The sequence below is a fragment of the Aethalodelphis obliquidens genome, unplaced genomic scaffold, assembly GCF_003676395.1.
Source record: "Aethalodelphis obliquidens isolate GAN/ISIS:26980383/991018 unplaced genomic scaffold, ASM367639v1 scaffold47, whole genome shotgun sequence".
NCBI lineage: Eukaryota > Metazoa > Chordata > Mammalia > Artiodactyla > Delphinidae > Aethalodelphis > Aethalodelphis obliquidens.
The window spans coordinates 10,452,329-10,464,354 of NW_020837991.1; the positions used below are offsets into that span (position 1 = coordinate 10,452,329).

The 12,026-nt window shown below is 56.8% G+C and overlaps 1 protein-coding gene across 1 annotated transcript; it reads left to right on the forward strand.

Moving 5' to 3' along the window:
• The first annotated feature begins 102 nt into the window (after nt 1-102).
• Nucleotides 103-6,216, forward strand: EN1 (engrailed homeobox 1). Its single transcript, XM_027082583.1, has 2 exons — nt 103-2,017; nt 5,142-6,216. The coding sequence occupies exons 1-2, from the start codon at nt 1,114-1,116 to the stop codon at nt 5,456-5,458; spliced, it is 1,221 nt and encodes a 406-aa protein (XP_026938384.1). The 5' UTR covers nt 103-1,113; the 3' UTR covers nt 5,459-6,216.
• The last annotated feature ends 5,810 nt before the right edge of the window (nt 6,217-12,026 follow it).

Consider the following 12,026-nt stretch of genomic DNA (forward strand, 5'->3'; position numbering starts at 1 on the left):
GCAAGAAAAAGCCAGAGCAATAAAATAAAAGTCTGCTTCTTAGGCATGGGGGTTGCCAAAAGAGCCGATTCCCCTGTCTCCTGACCCTGCGCCCGGCGCGCACGCACCCGTAATCCTGCATTTCTCCAACAAGTTGTTTATGGAGTTGCTTCCCTATTTGCCTACACCCCGAAATCCAACACTCCTCGGTCTATTTTGCCCGTTCCTCGGTCCTGGCCTGAAAGAGGGGGAGGGGCTCGGGTGCGGGTTGGGGAGGGCGGGCCGGACACGCGGGGCCAGCGCCGCGGCGCCCCCTGTCCACCAGCGGCCGCCGCCCCCGGATTATTTATCCGCAAAGTCCCGCGCGCGCCTATTGGGCCGAGGCCCGGGTGTCAGCGCGAGTCCTGGCTCGCCATTGGCCCCGCACACGTGCGGCCCTGACTCACGTGCTTCCGGTTTGAAGGCAAAAAGTGTGCCTGGGTGATTTTTTTTTAAGCGAGAGAGTTTGAGCAAAGATCCGAGCTGTCAGAGATTTGAAAAAAAAAAAAAAAAAAAAAAAAAAAAAAAAAACCCCCCCCCGCGCGGGGGGGGGCGCGCTCCCCCCGAAAAAAAAGCAAAGGCGATTAAAGGCGCTGCCACCCCCGCACTCTGGGCACAGCTGAGCGTGACACTCGGGGAAGTCAAACCCCTCAGTACTGCCTAGGAAGATGGCTAGACTTTAAAGACTATTTTTTATCTTTAAGAAAAAAAAATCTTGGAGATTTTTTTCTTTTTTATTGCTTTCTTTTTCCTTTCCTTTTTAATTTTTTTTTCCTCTCTTTTTGGCCGTAGCTTACTCCCCATTTAAAACAAATCATTGAATCTGGTTGCAGAAAGAAAAAAGAAATAGCCAAGTGTCTCCATATCTGGATGTCTACAAATTAGAGGGAGAGACAGCGAGATCTGCTCGATAAGAGCGAGCGATCCAGGCCAGGCGCCTGGGCTTTTCTTTCTGCACCCGCCCCGTGCCTTCGCTGGGGCTTCGCCGGCCTCCTTCCTCCGCGCACCCCCACGGGCCGCTGGCAAAGTGGGGTGGGGAGCGAGGCGGGGGGGGCGGGGGCCGGCGCGGCGGCCGAGGCGGCGGGGCGGCCGAGCATGGAAGAACAGCAGCCGGAACCTAAAAGTCAGCGCGACTCGGGCCTCGGCGCGGCGGCGGCAGTGGCGGCGGCGGCGGACCCCGGCAGCCTCAGCCTGAGCCTCAGCCCCGGCGCCAGCGGCAGCAGCGGCAGCGATGGAGACAGCGTGCCGGTGTCTCCGCAGCCCGCGCCCCCCTCGCCGCCCGCGGCGCCCTGCCTGCCGCCCCTGGCCCACCACCCGCATCTCCCCCCGCACCCCCCGCCCCCGCCGCCGCCGCCGCCGCCGCAGCAGCAGCATCTCGCGGCGCCTGCTCACCAGCCGCAGCCCGCGGCCCAGCTGCACCGCACCACCAACTTTTTCATCGACAACATCCTGAGGCCGGACTTCGGCTGCAAAAAGGAGCAGCCGCCGCCGCAGCTCCTGGTGGCGGCGGCGGCGGCGGCCGGAGGAGGCGCAGGAGGAGGTCGGGTCGAGCGTGACAGAGGCCAGACCGGCGCAGGTAGAGACCCTGTCCACCCGCTGGGCACGAGGGCGCCAGGCGCCGCCTCACTCCTGTGCGCCCCGGACGCGAACTGTGGCCCACCCGACGGTTCCCCGCCAGCCGCCGCCGGCGGAGCGGGTGCGTCCAAAGCTGGGAACCCGGCGGCGGCGGCGGCGGCGGCGGCGGCGGCGGCGGCTGCGGCGGCCGTAGCAGCGGCAGCAGCAGCAGCAGCGGCCAAACCTTCGGACAGCGGCGGTGGCAGTGGAGGCGGCGTGGGGAGCCCGGGAGGGCAGGGTGCTAAGTACCCGGAGCACAGCAACCCGGCCATCCTGCTAATGGGCTCAGCCAACGGCGGGCCCGTAGTCAAAACTGACTCGCAGCAGCCCCTCGTGTGGCCCGCCTGGGTCTACTGCACGCGCTACTCGGATCGTCCGTCCTCCGGTGAGTACCCAGCCCCAGGCTGCGCCGTGCCTTTCGGCTCCGCGGACGCCGCCCCTAGAACTCTTAGCCTCCGGGTTGGGGAGAGCATGCCGGATCTCGGGCGTTCTCTTCTCTCACGCCTGCTTCCTCCTCCTTGACCTCGGTCCCAGTCACAGTCGAGCATTGCACCCAGTTTTGCGCTCCTGGATTCTGCGGCCACCTCCCGGGAGGCTACAGCTCAGGGCACGGGAAGCTCGATCCTTCGGTGTTGAACTCCGAGCCCTTCCGGCCTTCTTTGTGTTTTACCTTTATTATTCTTAGGAAAGACACAAGCAATCATTGCTCTTCCGTCCAGGGAAAGGGGTTTTTAGAATCAGCGAGAAGGTGGGCCTAGAAATCTGGGTCTGAAATCCCGCCAGCCTCGTCCTGCGGAGGCCGAAATCGAACAAAGCTGTCATTAGAGTAATAATCTTCACTTTGTGTTCTTACAGACACAAACACCATATCGATATTTTCTGCGGAGAGCTCACCTGCATAGAGATAGATTTAAGGAGACACAGGAAGAGAGAGAAACGCGTCAGATCGCTGTCCCTCTTCCCCAGGCCGGGTAGCCAAGAGAATCTGACCCGGGTGGGTGGAATTCAGGGAAGGGCAGTTGCTGAAACGGTGGGTGCCGAGAGCCCCTGGCCCCTGGTTTTCTAGAGCTGACAGACAGACAGTGGGAGAGAAGACAGGTCAGGCTCAGGTCAGAAAGCTGGGCCGAGGGCATGAGAGACCCCTCTGCCCCAGATTCTCCGAAGCACGCCTCGCACATCCTCCCGGCCCTGCCCCTTCCTTCTTTCACTCCTTCCTTTCGCACGTCTGCCAGATAGCAGATTTCTGTCAGCCATAGGCCCGTTTTTCTCGATTTTCCTTCGGCCCTTTACCCACATACTCCTTGCGTTTCGAGAACCCCAATCTGAGACCTACTGTGGGACAGCCGCTAGGCCCCGGGAGAGGAGGCTGCGGCCTGCCCGCCTCCCCGGACTGCAGCTCCCGGGAGACCGGTGGGAGCCAAGAGGAGGGCAGCAGGGGTTCTTGGCCTCCGATTGGGGTTCCGGCCACCGGGGTCTGGCAGGAGGCAGGGTACGGCGTAGCGGTGCGCCGCTCTACTCTGGCTGGTCTCCGCCTCCGCACCGCTGCCGGCTGCGCGCGGATCGATGCGCGCTATCAGCCCCCGCCATCTCGAGCCCCGTTATTGACACGGGCTCCCTGAACCTCCGAAAAGCTGCTTTGATTGACTCGCCTGATGGATAGAGTGATTGAGCTGTCAGGCCGTGAGGCTCGGGCTGGCCAGGAGGCTACGATTTTATTACAAGTGTTCCTCCCTCTGCGCGCGCGCGCGCGCGCACACACACACACACACACACACACACACACACACCAACAACAACAACACTCTAACCACGTCCGGGACGCACAACGCGCAAGCAGGGTCTTTCTGAGGAGGTACACATTTCCTGGGCCATCTCTGCTCGCTAGGCTGATGACTACACTACACCAAGGCCTTCCTCCCGTCCCACCCCGCCTCCCAGTGCTTTCTGCACCGGGCTCAGGAGTGGGCCTTGTCTTTGTTCTTGGCTGCTTTCTTCTTATGAGCATGGGGAGGCAGGGTGCTGGCTCCTTCTCCTGCATGAGCAGTTCAGGGAGACGAACCCCAGCCCGGACTTGCGGGGCGGCCAGGCCTGGACTCTTTTGTCACAGGACAGCTGGTGACCCCAGCGCTGGTCTGCCCCAGAAGCCAGCTGCCCAGTTTGCCCCTCTGTTGCTAGGTTTGGAGATGCCGGGGAAGATGCTTCTTCCAGACAGTTTTATAGGTTAACAGCCCTGACAGGGACTTCACTTGACTCAGGAAGCTCCCATAAGCATGACAGGGCCCAGCAAGGAAACTCCAGGAGGCTTGGGTGTGCAGGCTGATGGGCAGAGGTGCAGGCTTTAGAATCAGCTTCCTGTCTTTTCCCTTTTCTCCTCAGGGCTGGGCTCCATGGCAGCCCTCTTCGCAGACTAGGTTCTGAGGGACACTTCACTTTCCTAGGAAGGTTTCCTGTGGCCTCTTCCTATACCCGTCTTAGAGGCAAAGCACAGATTTTTGTCGGGATTGCCCCACTCTCTGTGTCCCTCTGCCCCTGTTTTGCTCATGGATAAATAACCGTGCAAATAGGTGGGCAGGGAAAGCGGCTCTGGCTTGCTTTTGTTATTCAGTCTTCAATTCTGAAATTGCAGCTTCTGTGTCCAAAAGAGAGGTGAGGGAGCCGTGCCTGTGCTGCTGGGTGCAGGAAAGGGGAGGGCCCTCTCTTTCTTACTGGCACCATCCAAGGGACAAAACAGAGAACTCAGGGCAGGGCACGTGGGTAAGGCATACAACCGGGTGAAGGCCTTTTCTCCCTTTTCAGGGAAACGGGTGGTCAGCGTCTTCCTGGGACCCTATAAAAGGGCTTCGTTTTAGGCCACAGGGACAGAAGAACAGGTCGAGGGAGCAGATGCTGAATACTTTGGAGCTAGACAGGTCTCTCACAGCGCCCTCCTTATCCCCTTGTTTTCTGGAGTCGATAGCTACAAGCAGATGGGGTCTTGTTGTAGGTGTGTGGGTGTAGGTGCGCTTCTTGAGGAGGGGGAGACGATTGGCTTTCAGGCTGGCGATTTCCCCAGGGCAATCCCATCCTAGTGTCTTTACTACTACAGTGTTGAGCCTCTTTTTATTCCGGGACTGTGAAGACAGCAGGCCCCCGATCTCCAACTCTGGGTTGGACCGGATGGAGCTCCAAATATCTCTCCATCTTGGACTCTCTGATTTAAGCCTATCACACGGCTCTCCTGTGCTGAACTGGGGTGTGGGTGCACACACAACTTCGGCCAACTTGCCTCCGTGACCCTCGGGCATCCCAGAAGGGAACCCAGCGACCCCAGTAGCCAGCCGATTGATCTAGGGGCTAGCGGGCGAGGGTGATAGGTGGGGGGCGGCGGCAGCGGGGCCTCGGCTAGCGCCCAGGAAGCGCGGGGCGCGATCCCCGCTCGGCTCCGCAATTCTCACGGCTTCCTCTGCCCTCTTCCCCCTCCCCTCTGCCCTCCGTCCCCACCTCCCACCCTTCCCTCTCTGCCGCTGCAGGTCCACGCACCAGAAAGCTAAAGAAGAAGAAGAACGAAAAGGAGGACAAGCGGCCGCGGACGGCGTTCACGGCCGAGCAGCTGCAGAGACTCAAGGCGGAGTTCCAGGCGAACCGCTACATCACCGAGCAGCGGCGGCAGACCCTGGCCCAGGAGCTCAGCCTCAACGAGTCCCAGATCAAGATCTGGTTCCAGAACAAGCGCGCCAAGATCAAGAAAGCCACGGGCATCAAGAACGGCCTGGCGCTGCACCTCATGGCGCAGGGACTATACAACCACTCGACCACTACGGTCCAGGACAAAGACGAGAGCGAGTAGCCGCCGCCGGCAGGGGCCGCGCGGTCCGGCCGCCGCGCCCGCGCCCCCTCCTGGTACCGCCACCGCCGCCTTGCCGGCCCCACGCCCGGGGAGAAATATCAGCGCAAAGGAGGAGGAAGGGAACAACAGGGAAAAGAGAGAGAAAGGGGTCCCCAGGACGGAGAGTCGCGTTGGAACGAGACATTTTTCCAAAGGGAGAAAGACTTGGACAGGTGCTATCGAAAAATCAGATCAGTTCTCTCTTCACAGTATAAGGGACGAAACTGCGAACTCCTTAAAGCTCTATCTAGCCAAACCGCTTACGACCTTGTATATATTTAATTTCAGGTAAGGAAAAGAATTATGTGTAGTGATCTCTATTTGCTGGACTTTTTATTAATCTCCTTTATTATTATTGTTATAATTATTATAATTATTATAATTATTTTATCCCCCGCCTCCGCCTCGCTGCCCCCGGCCCAGTTTCGTTTTCTTTTGAATGTTACTGCTTCTCCGGTGCCTCCCGCCCCGCATCGCTGGCCCTCGTTTCTCTGGGACTTTTCTTTGTGTGCGTGAGAGTGTGCTTCCTCGCGTGTCTGCCCTTCTCCCGGCCCCCTCTGTCGGTCTGTCTGTCCTGCCCCCCACCCCTTTCGTTTTCCGGAGACTTGTTGAGAAATACGACCCCACAGACTGCGAGACTGAACCGCCGCTACAAGCCAAAGATTTTATTATGTTCAGAAACCTGTAGTCTGAAATAAAGTGTACACTGTGCTCACGAGCGGCTGGCGGCCCTCCTCTTTGCGGGCTGGGGAAGGGCGAGGGCGCAGGCACACGGCGGCCCGGCGCACAGCGCGCGCTCACCGGGCTGGGAGCCGCGGCGGCTCGGCCGAGCCTTAAGATCCAACACCACACAATGAATACGGGGTGCCAGGGGGGCGCGGTGATAGGGGCGGCCCAGACCCGGGTTTGGAGGCCCGGGTTTGGAGGGTCTGGAGGGACACTCTTGGTCTCCGATTGCCTTGAAAGGAGCCCAAAGGCCGGAACCCCCCAGTCCTGACTTCGGACACACTGCCGGGCTCTCGGGGCTGCCTCCCGCGCAGAGCCAGGACCAGCCCGGCTGCAGCCTGCTCTGGTTCAACCTGCTCCTCGCTCCAGCTTTACTTCTTTTCTTTCTCTGTCTCTTTTTTTCTGATGCGAGTTTTGCTGGAGGTTTTCTCCTCTAGAAGCAGAAGGCCTTCCCAGGGCAGGGCAGCGGTGAGGGGCTGCCTCCCCTCCTGAGCGAGGGGCGCCTCGGGGCTGCCTGGACTTCCCGCTCTTCGTTTGGAGAAGTGATTTCGTTGACGAAACGGCTGGTCGAGGGCGGCACACGAGCCTCGCGGGGCTCGGAGCTCCTGGCTCCGTAAAACCGGGAGAGGAGGCCCGGATGCTGGGAAGCTATGCAGAGCGGCAGCCCCTCGGTCAGCTGCCGGATCGCTCTGTGCCGCGACCTCCGACGTGGGCACAGGCCTGACTCGCCCCTAACCCAAAGCCTAAGCAGGGTCCCTTTCACAATCCCAACAAAGCCTGGCTTGCTTTCTGACCGAGAGGGGCGCAGACACACGCCCCCCGGACCCCCAGGACCCCCGGACTTCATAGAGGGAAATGTCTGGACACTTGCCCCAGACCCTGGTGCCTAGCTTTCTTGGGTAGCCACTGGACCCCGCCATTCAGGCACTAGGGGGAGGAAGAGGAGGTCCCTTCTTATCTCCCTTTGCTCCAGGATTTTGTTTGAATGGTAAATTCTGTTCTCTCCGTTTTCCCCTGTCTTCTGTAGTATGTATGTACGTACCTGTACTCGTGTGGCCAGATACGTAGGTGTCCCGAAAACCTCATGTGTATATGTGATCACGTGTAGATAGATATCGGTGCATCTGAGTACCCTACGGGGTTTTGTGTATTCCTGCATGTGTGAGCATTACGCAACTGGGTGTTCATGTCTCTGTAATTAGATGCACACTTGGATGTTTGTGAGTCCACAGTGTGTGTGCATGTGCTTATGTGTGTTTGCAGGTGTGTTTGTGCACACATGGGAGCTCTGCTTCTGTGCTCTTCCCTTGGGTTTCTTTCCTGTTTGTTGGATTGATTTTGTGAGAAGTGGGAGTGACCAGTCAGTCTGCCGTTTTTCTTGAAAAATTCCCCCCGATTTGGGCCTATGTCTGGGGGAAGTGACAGTGCTAGGTACCAGGTCTAGGAAGCCAGAGGACCGTTGAAGTCCCTGGTCAAGGCCTGGGGGGGTTGGGGCTCAGGGACCTGGAGTTGGAGAGCATATTTGACATTGCCATGGGTTCCCAACTTTACTGCAGTAAATCTCTTTCTTCTATTCCTTTCGCACCTTTCTGGGGTGGATGGAGTAACCTCTGCACGTAGTAGGTGCTCACCCAATCCTTGAGTGAAGAGTTAGAAGCAGTAAGGTGGGCTCTTCCCTGGGGATGGCCCAGGTGAGTTGTTTTCTAGTGGCTGGAAGTACATCCTTTGCTTTTCTCGGGGAGGTGGATGCAGGGGAGGAGCCTGCAATCTCCAAGCTCTCCAGGGCTTTGGGTTAGGGGGTCTGAGACCTGAGGCCCAGGGTACCCCTTCCCGAATCCAGACAGCTCAGAACATCAAGACGTTTCCCGGCCACATCCAGATACGATGTTGGGGGTGCCCAGTTCTACAGAGAAGCTTACTGCTCTGAATGCCTGGAAACTGGGCTGCCCTTCCTTCTCCCTTCCTCAATGTGGCCCCTTAGGGTACCTACTCCCCCTCAAGATCACTAGATCCAGAGCCTGGGGCAGGGGCCAACTTGAGCAGCAACTCCAAGAAGCGTCCTGTTCCTTGAGGCTCCACTTTCTCTCTAGCAAGGGATCAAAGCCAAGAGTTCTCCCTCTTCACCCTGGGGAAGAGGGAGGAGGTGGTCACCTCTCATCACAATTATATTAGTAAAGTGTATACATGTGTCATTACTATGTAATTTGATTTCTGGCCCATTATCTCCTTTTAGCTTCCAATCTCTATGGGTAAATAGAGTTTTCTTCATTTTTCAGAGGAGGAAACTGAAGCTCTGAGAACTTAAACATTTGGTCCATGCCTCCTCTGTGCCCCTGTGTCTCCCTCTTTGTCACATCTACTCATTACAACTGCCTTTTTTCAGGAATCTGACCAAGGCCCTGAGGTCATCGTCCAGAATGACTTTCCTATCTTCTCTCACTCTTCCCCTTCCCCACTGGAAAATCCTCCTTATTGGGGCAGAGACGAGGGAAGGAGGACTCTGGTCATATCTCTTTTCGTGCACCCCTGCTAAAAAAAGAAAGTAATAATAAACATAAACAGGCATCGATTTCTCTGATTTATGGGGCTGGCTTAGCCAGCTGCCGGTGTATTAAAGTCTGGGGCTGCATCAAAATAAATACTGCAGTGTGCTACCCCAACTTCCTCATTTTCTACCTTTTTTTCTTTTTTTTAAGATTGGATTGAACCATAACTTAAATCTTCCTCAGCCCAGGAGGAAATACACACTAGCCAAGTCTAAACAGTATTGATCCCTGGCTCTTTCTGAGGGCAAAGGTCTCTGTTTTCTTCCTGGAAACTCCCTTTCCTTTGGTAGGGTCAAGAAGAGGACGAGTGGATGGGGGTGGACTAAAGAAGGGGTGTTTGGGTGTGTGGGGCTGCGTCGTAGGACTGTGTTAGCTTGTGTGTTTGTGTGTCGTATTGTGTGTGGCCATTCACATATTGAGTACATTTATTTGGGCTTGGGATGTGGAAGTGTGTGTTTTGAGTGTATGGGTGCCGCTAATGATTGTTTGTTGTTTGTGGGTGCGTGTATATATGCCCAGCTCTCTGGCCCTCTGGGCCAGGCAGCCCAGGGTACAGAGAAAGAGTCGCCTGCTAGCTTACCCCCTACCTGGCCGTCACAGCCCTGTCACCTGTGACAGGGCTTCCAGAGATGATATCACCAGGGAGGCCACTGTGCCCCAATGCCCTCAGTAAAAGGGCCTAACTGCAGGGGTAGGGGTGAACCTGGCTGACTCCAAGAGGCCGAGGCCAAGGCCAGGGTTAGGGAGGCCCTCCCCAGACTCCTTGCCCCGTGAAGGTGTCTGCCGTGGCTTCTCTGGGGGGGGCCATCACTTCCTCCAAAGGAGGACCTGCTTTTCCTCTTCTTGAAAGCCATTCCTCTGGCAATATAAGCACCCCCTGAAGCAGCCCTCTCCTAGCTTTGCCTCACAGCCTGGGGCCCGTTTAATCTGGATGTCATCGTGGGTTACATTGGAAATCCTATTCACTCCATCTGGGGGGAGGTGGACTGCTTCATCCCTCATCACCCCCCGCCTGGGACTTCTGCTGTCTCTGGCTTTGAACCCAGGTGAAAGGGTTGTGGAAACCTGTGGAAAGGGGCAGGGTTGGGGACTCTACCAGCCCTTTACTCCTCCCCAAATGACTTAGGCCAGTCACCTAATGCAGTCCCATTGTTGGAGGGGTCCTGCAGGGAATTTTGAATAAAAGGTCTCATTTAACTAGGGCTCGGGGCAGGGCGGGGATGGAAGGGAGTGGAAGTGTGGGATCTGGGAGGGAAAAGTGCCTTCTACAGGAAGTGAGAGGCAAAATCCTGACATCTCCTCTGAGTCCAGTAAGAGCCTCAGTGTGTCACTGAGCGGTGGTACCAATGCACACGCAGCCGCACAGAATACGCGCACACGCTTCCGCCGATCCAGGTGCACAGAAATGCACTCACTCGTGTGTATACACGTACACATATGTAAACTATGTACACATATACGAACAAGTATCCATGGGCTGACACCTAGAGCTGATGTACAGAGGTGGGTTCCTAGCAAGCACATGGCCATTGCCCGGGTAGAAGTTTTTGGCACATATATATACATGGTCTAGGAATACACCTGCTGGTGTCCAATATACACCTGCATGCCCCAGCTGGTGGGCTTTGCTCCTAGCCAGTGCAGGGACATTGTTTCCAGGGCTGGGGACATACCTGCCTGCCCCCTCCTTTCCGTGGAGGCCACCAGGGAGAACTGGGGCTGAAGTGGGTGGATTGATTGTATGCGGGTGGAAAGACTGGGGTCAAAGCAGCCCTTTCCTCTCCCCAGAGATAGCTGTGGCTGGCTGACTCTGGGCTCAGACACACATACGCTGCTACACCTGTCTCCGTCCCTGTCCCTCCCTCTCTCCTGCCTACCCTGCACCTTCCCAGGTGTACCTCCTGGGGGTGGAGCAGGCCCAGGGAAGGAGGGGGCAGACTTCTGAAACTGATTTCTCAGAGATCTGGGTAAGTCCTGGGCCATTACAATTTGCTCCTTGAGCTTGCTTCTAAATGCAGCCTCTCCCAGAGATACCCACTCTGGAGGTGGAGTGGGTCCCTCCAGTCTGGAATTCTCCCCATCCATAGATATGGTGTGGGTTGCTGTGAGGACATTTGGGAAGATTTCAGGTTGCAATAATAGAAGACTCTGGGTCTGCAGAAAAGCAGAGATTCACTGTGGGTGCTCAGACGCACACATCTTATTCTGAAGAGAGGATTCGGATCCACCGCTCCAGACTCAGGTTTTGGTTACAGGGGAATGGGGTGAGGGGAGGAGCGCTGTGCAGGGGGGAAGCAGTGAGCACAAGCCTCCCCGCTCCTCAACTCTGCCAGGGGATGGGGTGTAAACGCCAGCAACCTTTTAGGGATTAGCAGCCACCAGAAGATTCCTCCCAGGCCCCACTGCCACGCAAGCACAGGGGTGGTGGGAAGCACCGTCCTGCCTGTGCTCAGCCTCCCGGTGGTGGCCGGAAGACCTGGACTGCTGGCACCCCAGGAACAGCAATCACAGCGCGGAGGGGAGGGAGACCCCTGTGGGTAAGATGGAAGGAATCCAAAGAAGAGAGGGACCCAGTGGCATTTAAAATTCGGCAATGACCACTGCGAGAGCGGTCTAGGGCCCTGACAGAGGTCAACCGATTCTGGCTGAAAGGCCCACAGTTGTGCCATCCGATGATGCCAACGCAGTGGTGAGCTTGACCGATAAAGCTCTGCTGCTGCCGCGCGTCTGCATGGGGCCGGAGCGAGGCGGCCATTAAGAGTCCCAACATCATCCGAGCTGAATATAATGTAGATACTGAAGAAAACTGAAGCAAGTCCCAGCAGCCACCTCAGCAGGTCCCTCCCTGCCCGACACCCCCTCCCCCCCCCCCGCCACTTCCACGTGCAGGACTTGTCCATTTGGTAGGGTAGAGGCAATTCAGAAGATGACACTCCCAGAAATTTAAAAATAATAATAACATAATCGCTATTTACTGAGAGCCAAGGTCGCACATTGCTAGTAGCCGCTTGACACAATGTACTTTATTCCACCTCACACCCTTCTTTGAGGCGGCTAGTATCATCCCCATTTTACAGATAAGAAAAATGAGGTCCAAGGTCACGCCAAACCACATTAAACCTTACACTGTAATTATGTGTCATAAAATTCCAGGACGATTCCCACGGCGCACTATCAAGTTTCCGCAGTAAGGAAACTTCAGCACAAGGTAGGGAGAGGCATGGATTTGGGTTAAGGACTATTCTCTCTCTTCTGGA

Bases quoted from the DNA above. Each gene is read 5' to 3' on its own strand.
- EN1 (XM_027082583.1), top strand. From the start codon at position 1,114: ATGGAAGAACAGCAGCCGGAACCTAAAAGTCAGCGCGACTCGGGCCTC. The intron at 2,018-5,141 runs GTGAGTACCCAG...CTGCCGCTGCAG, and splicing joins CTCGGATCGTCCGTCCTCCG to GTCCACGCACCAGAAAGCTA.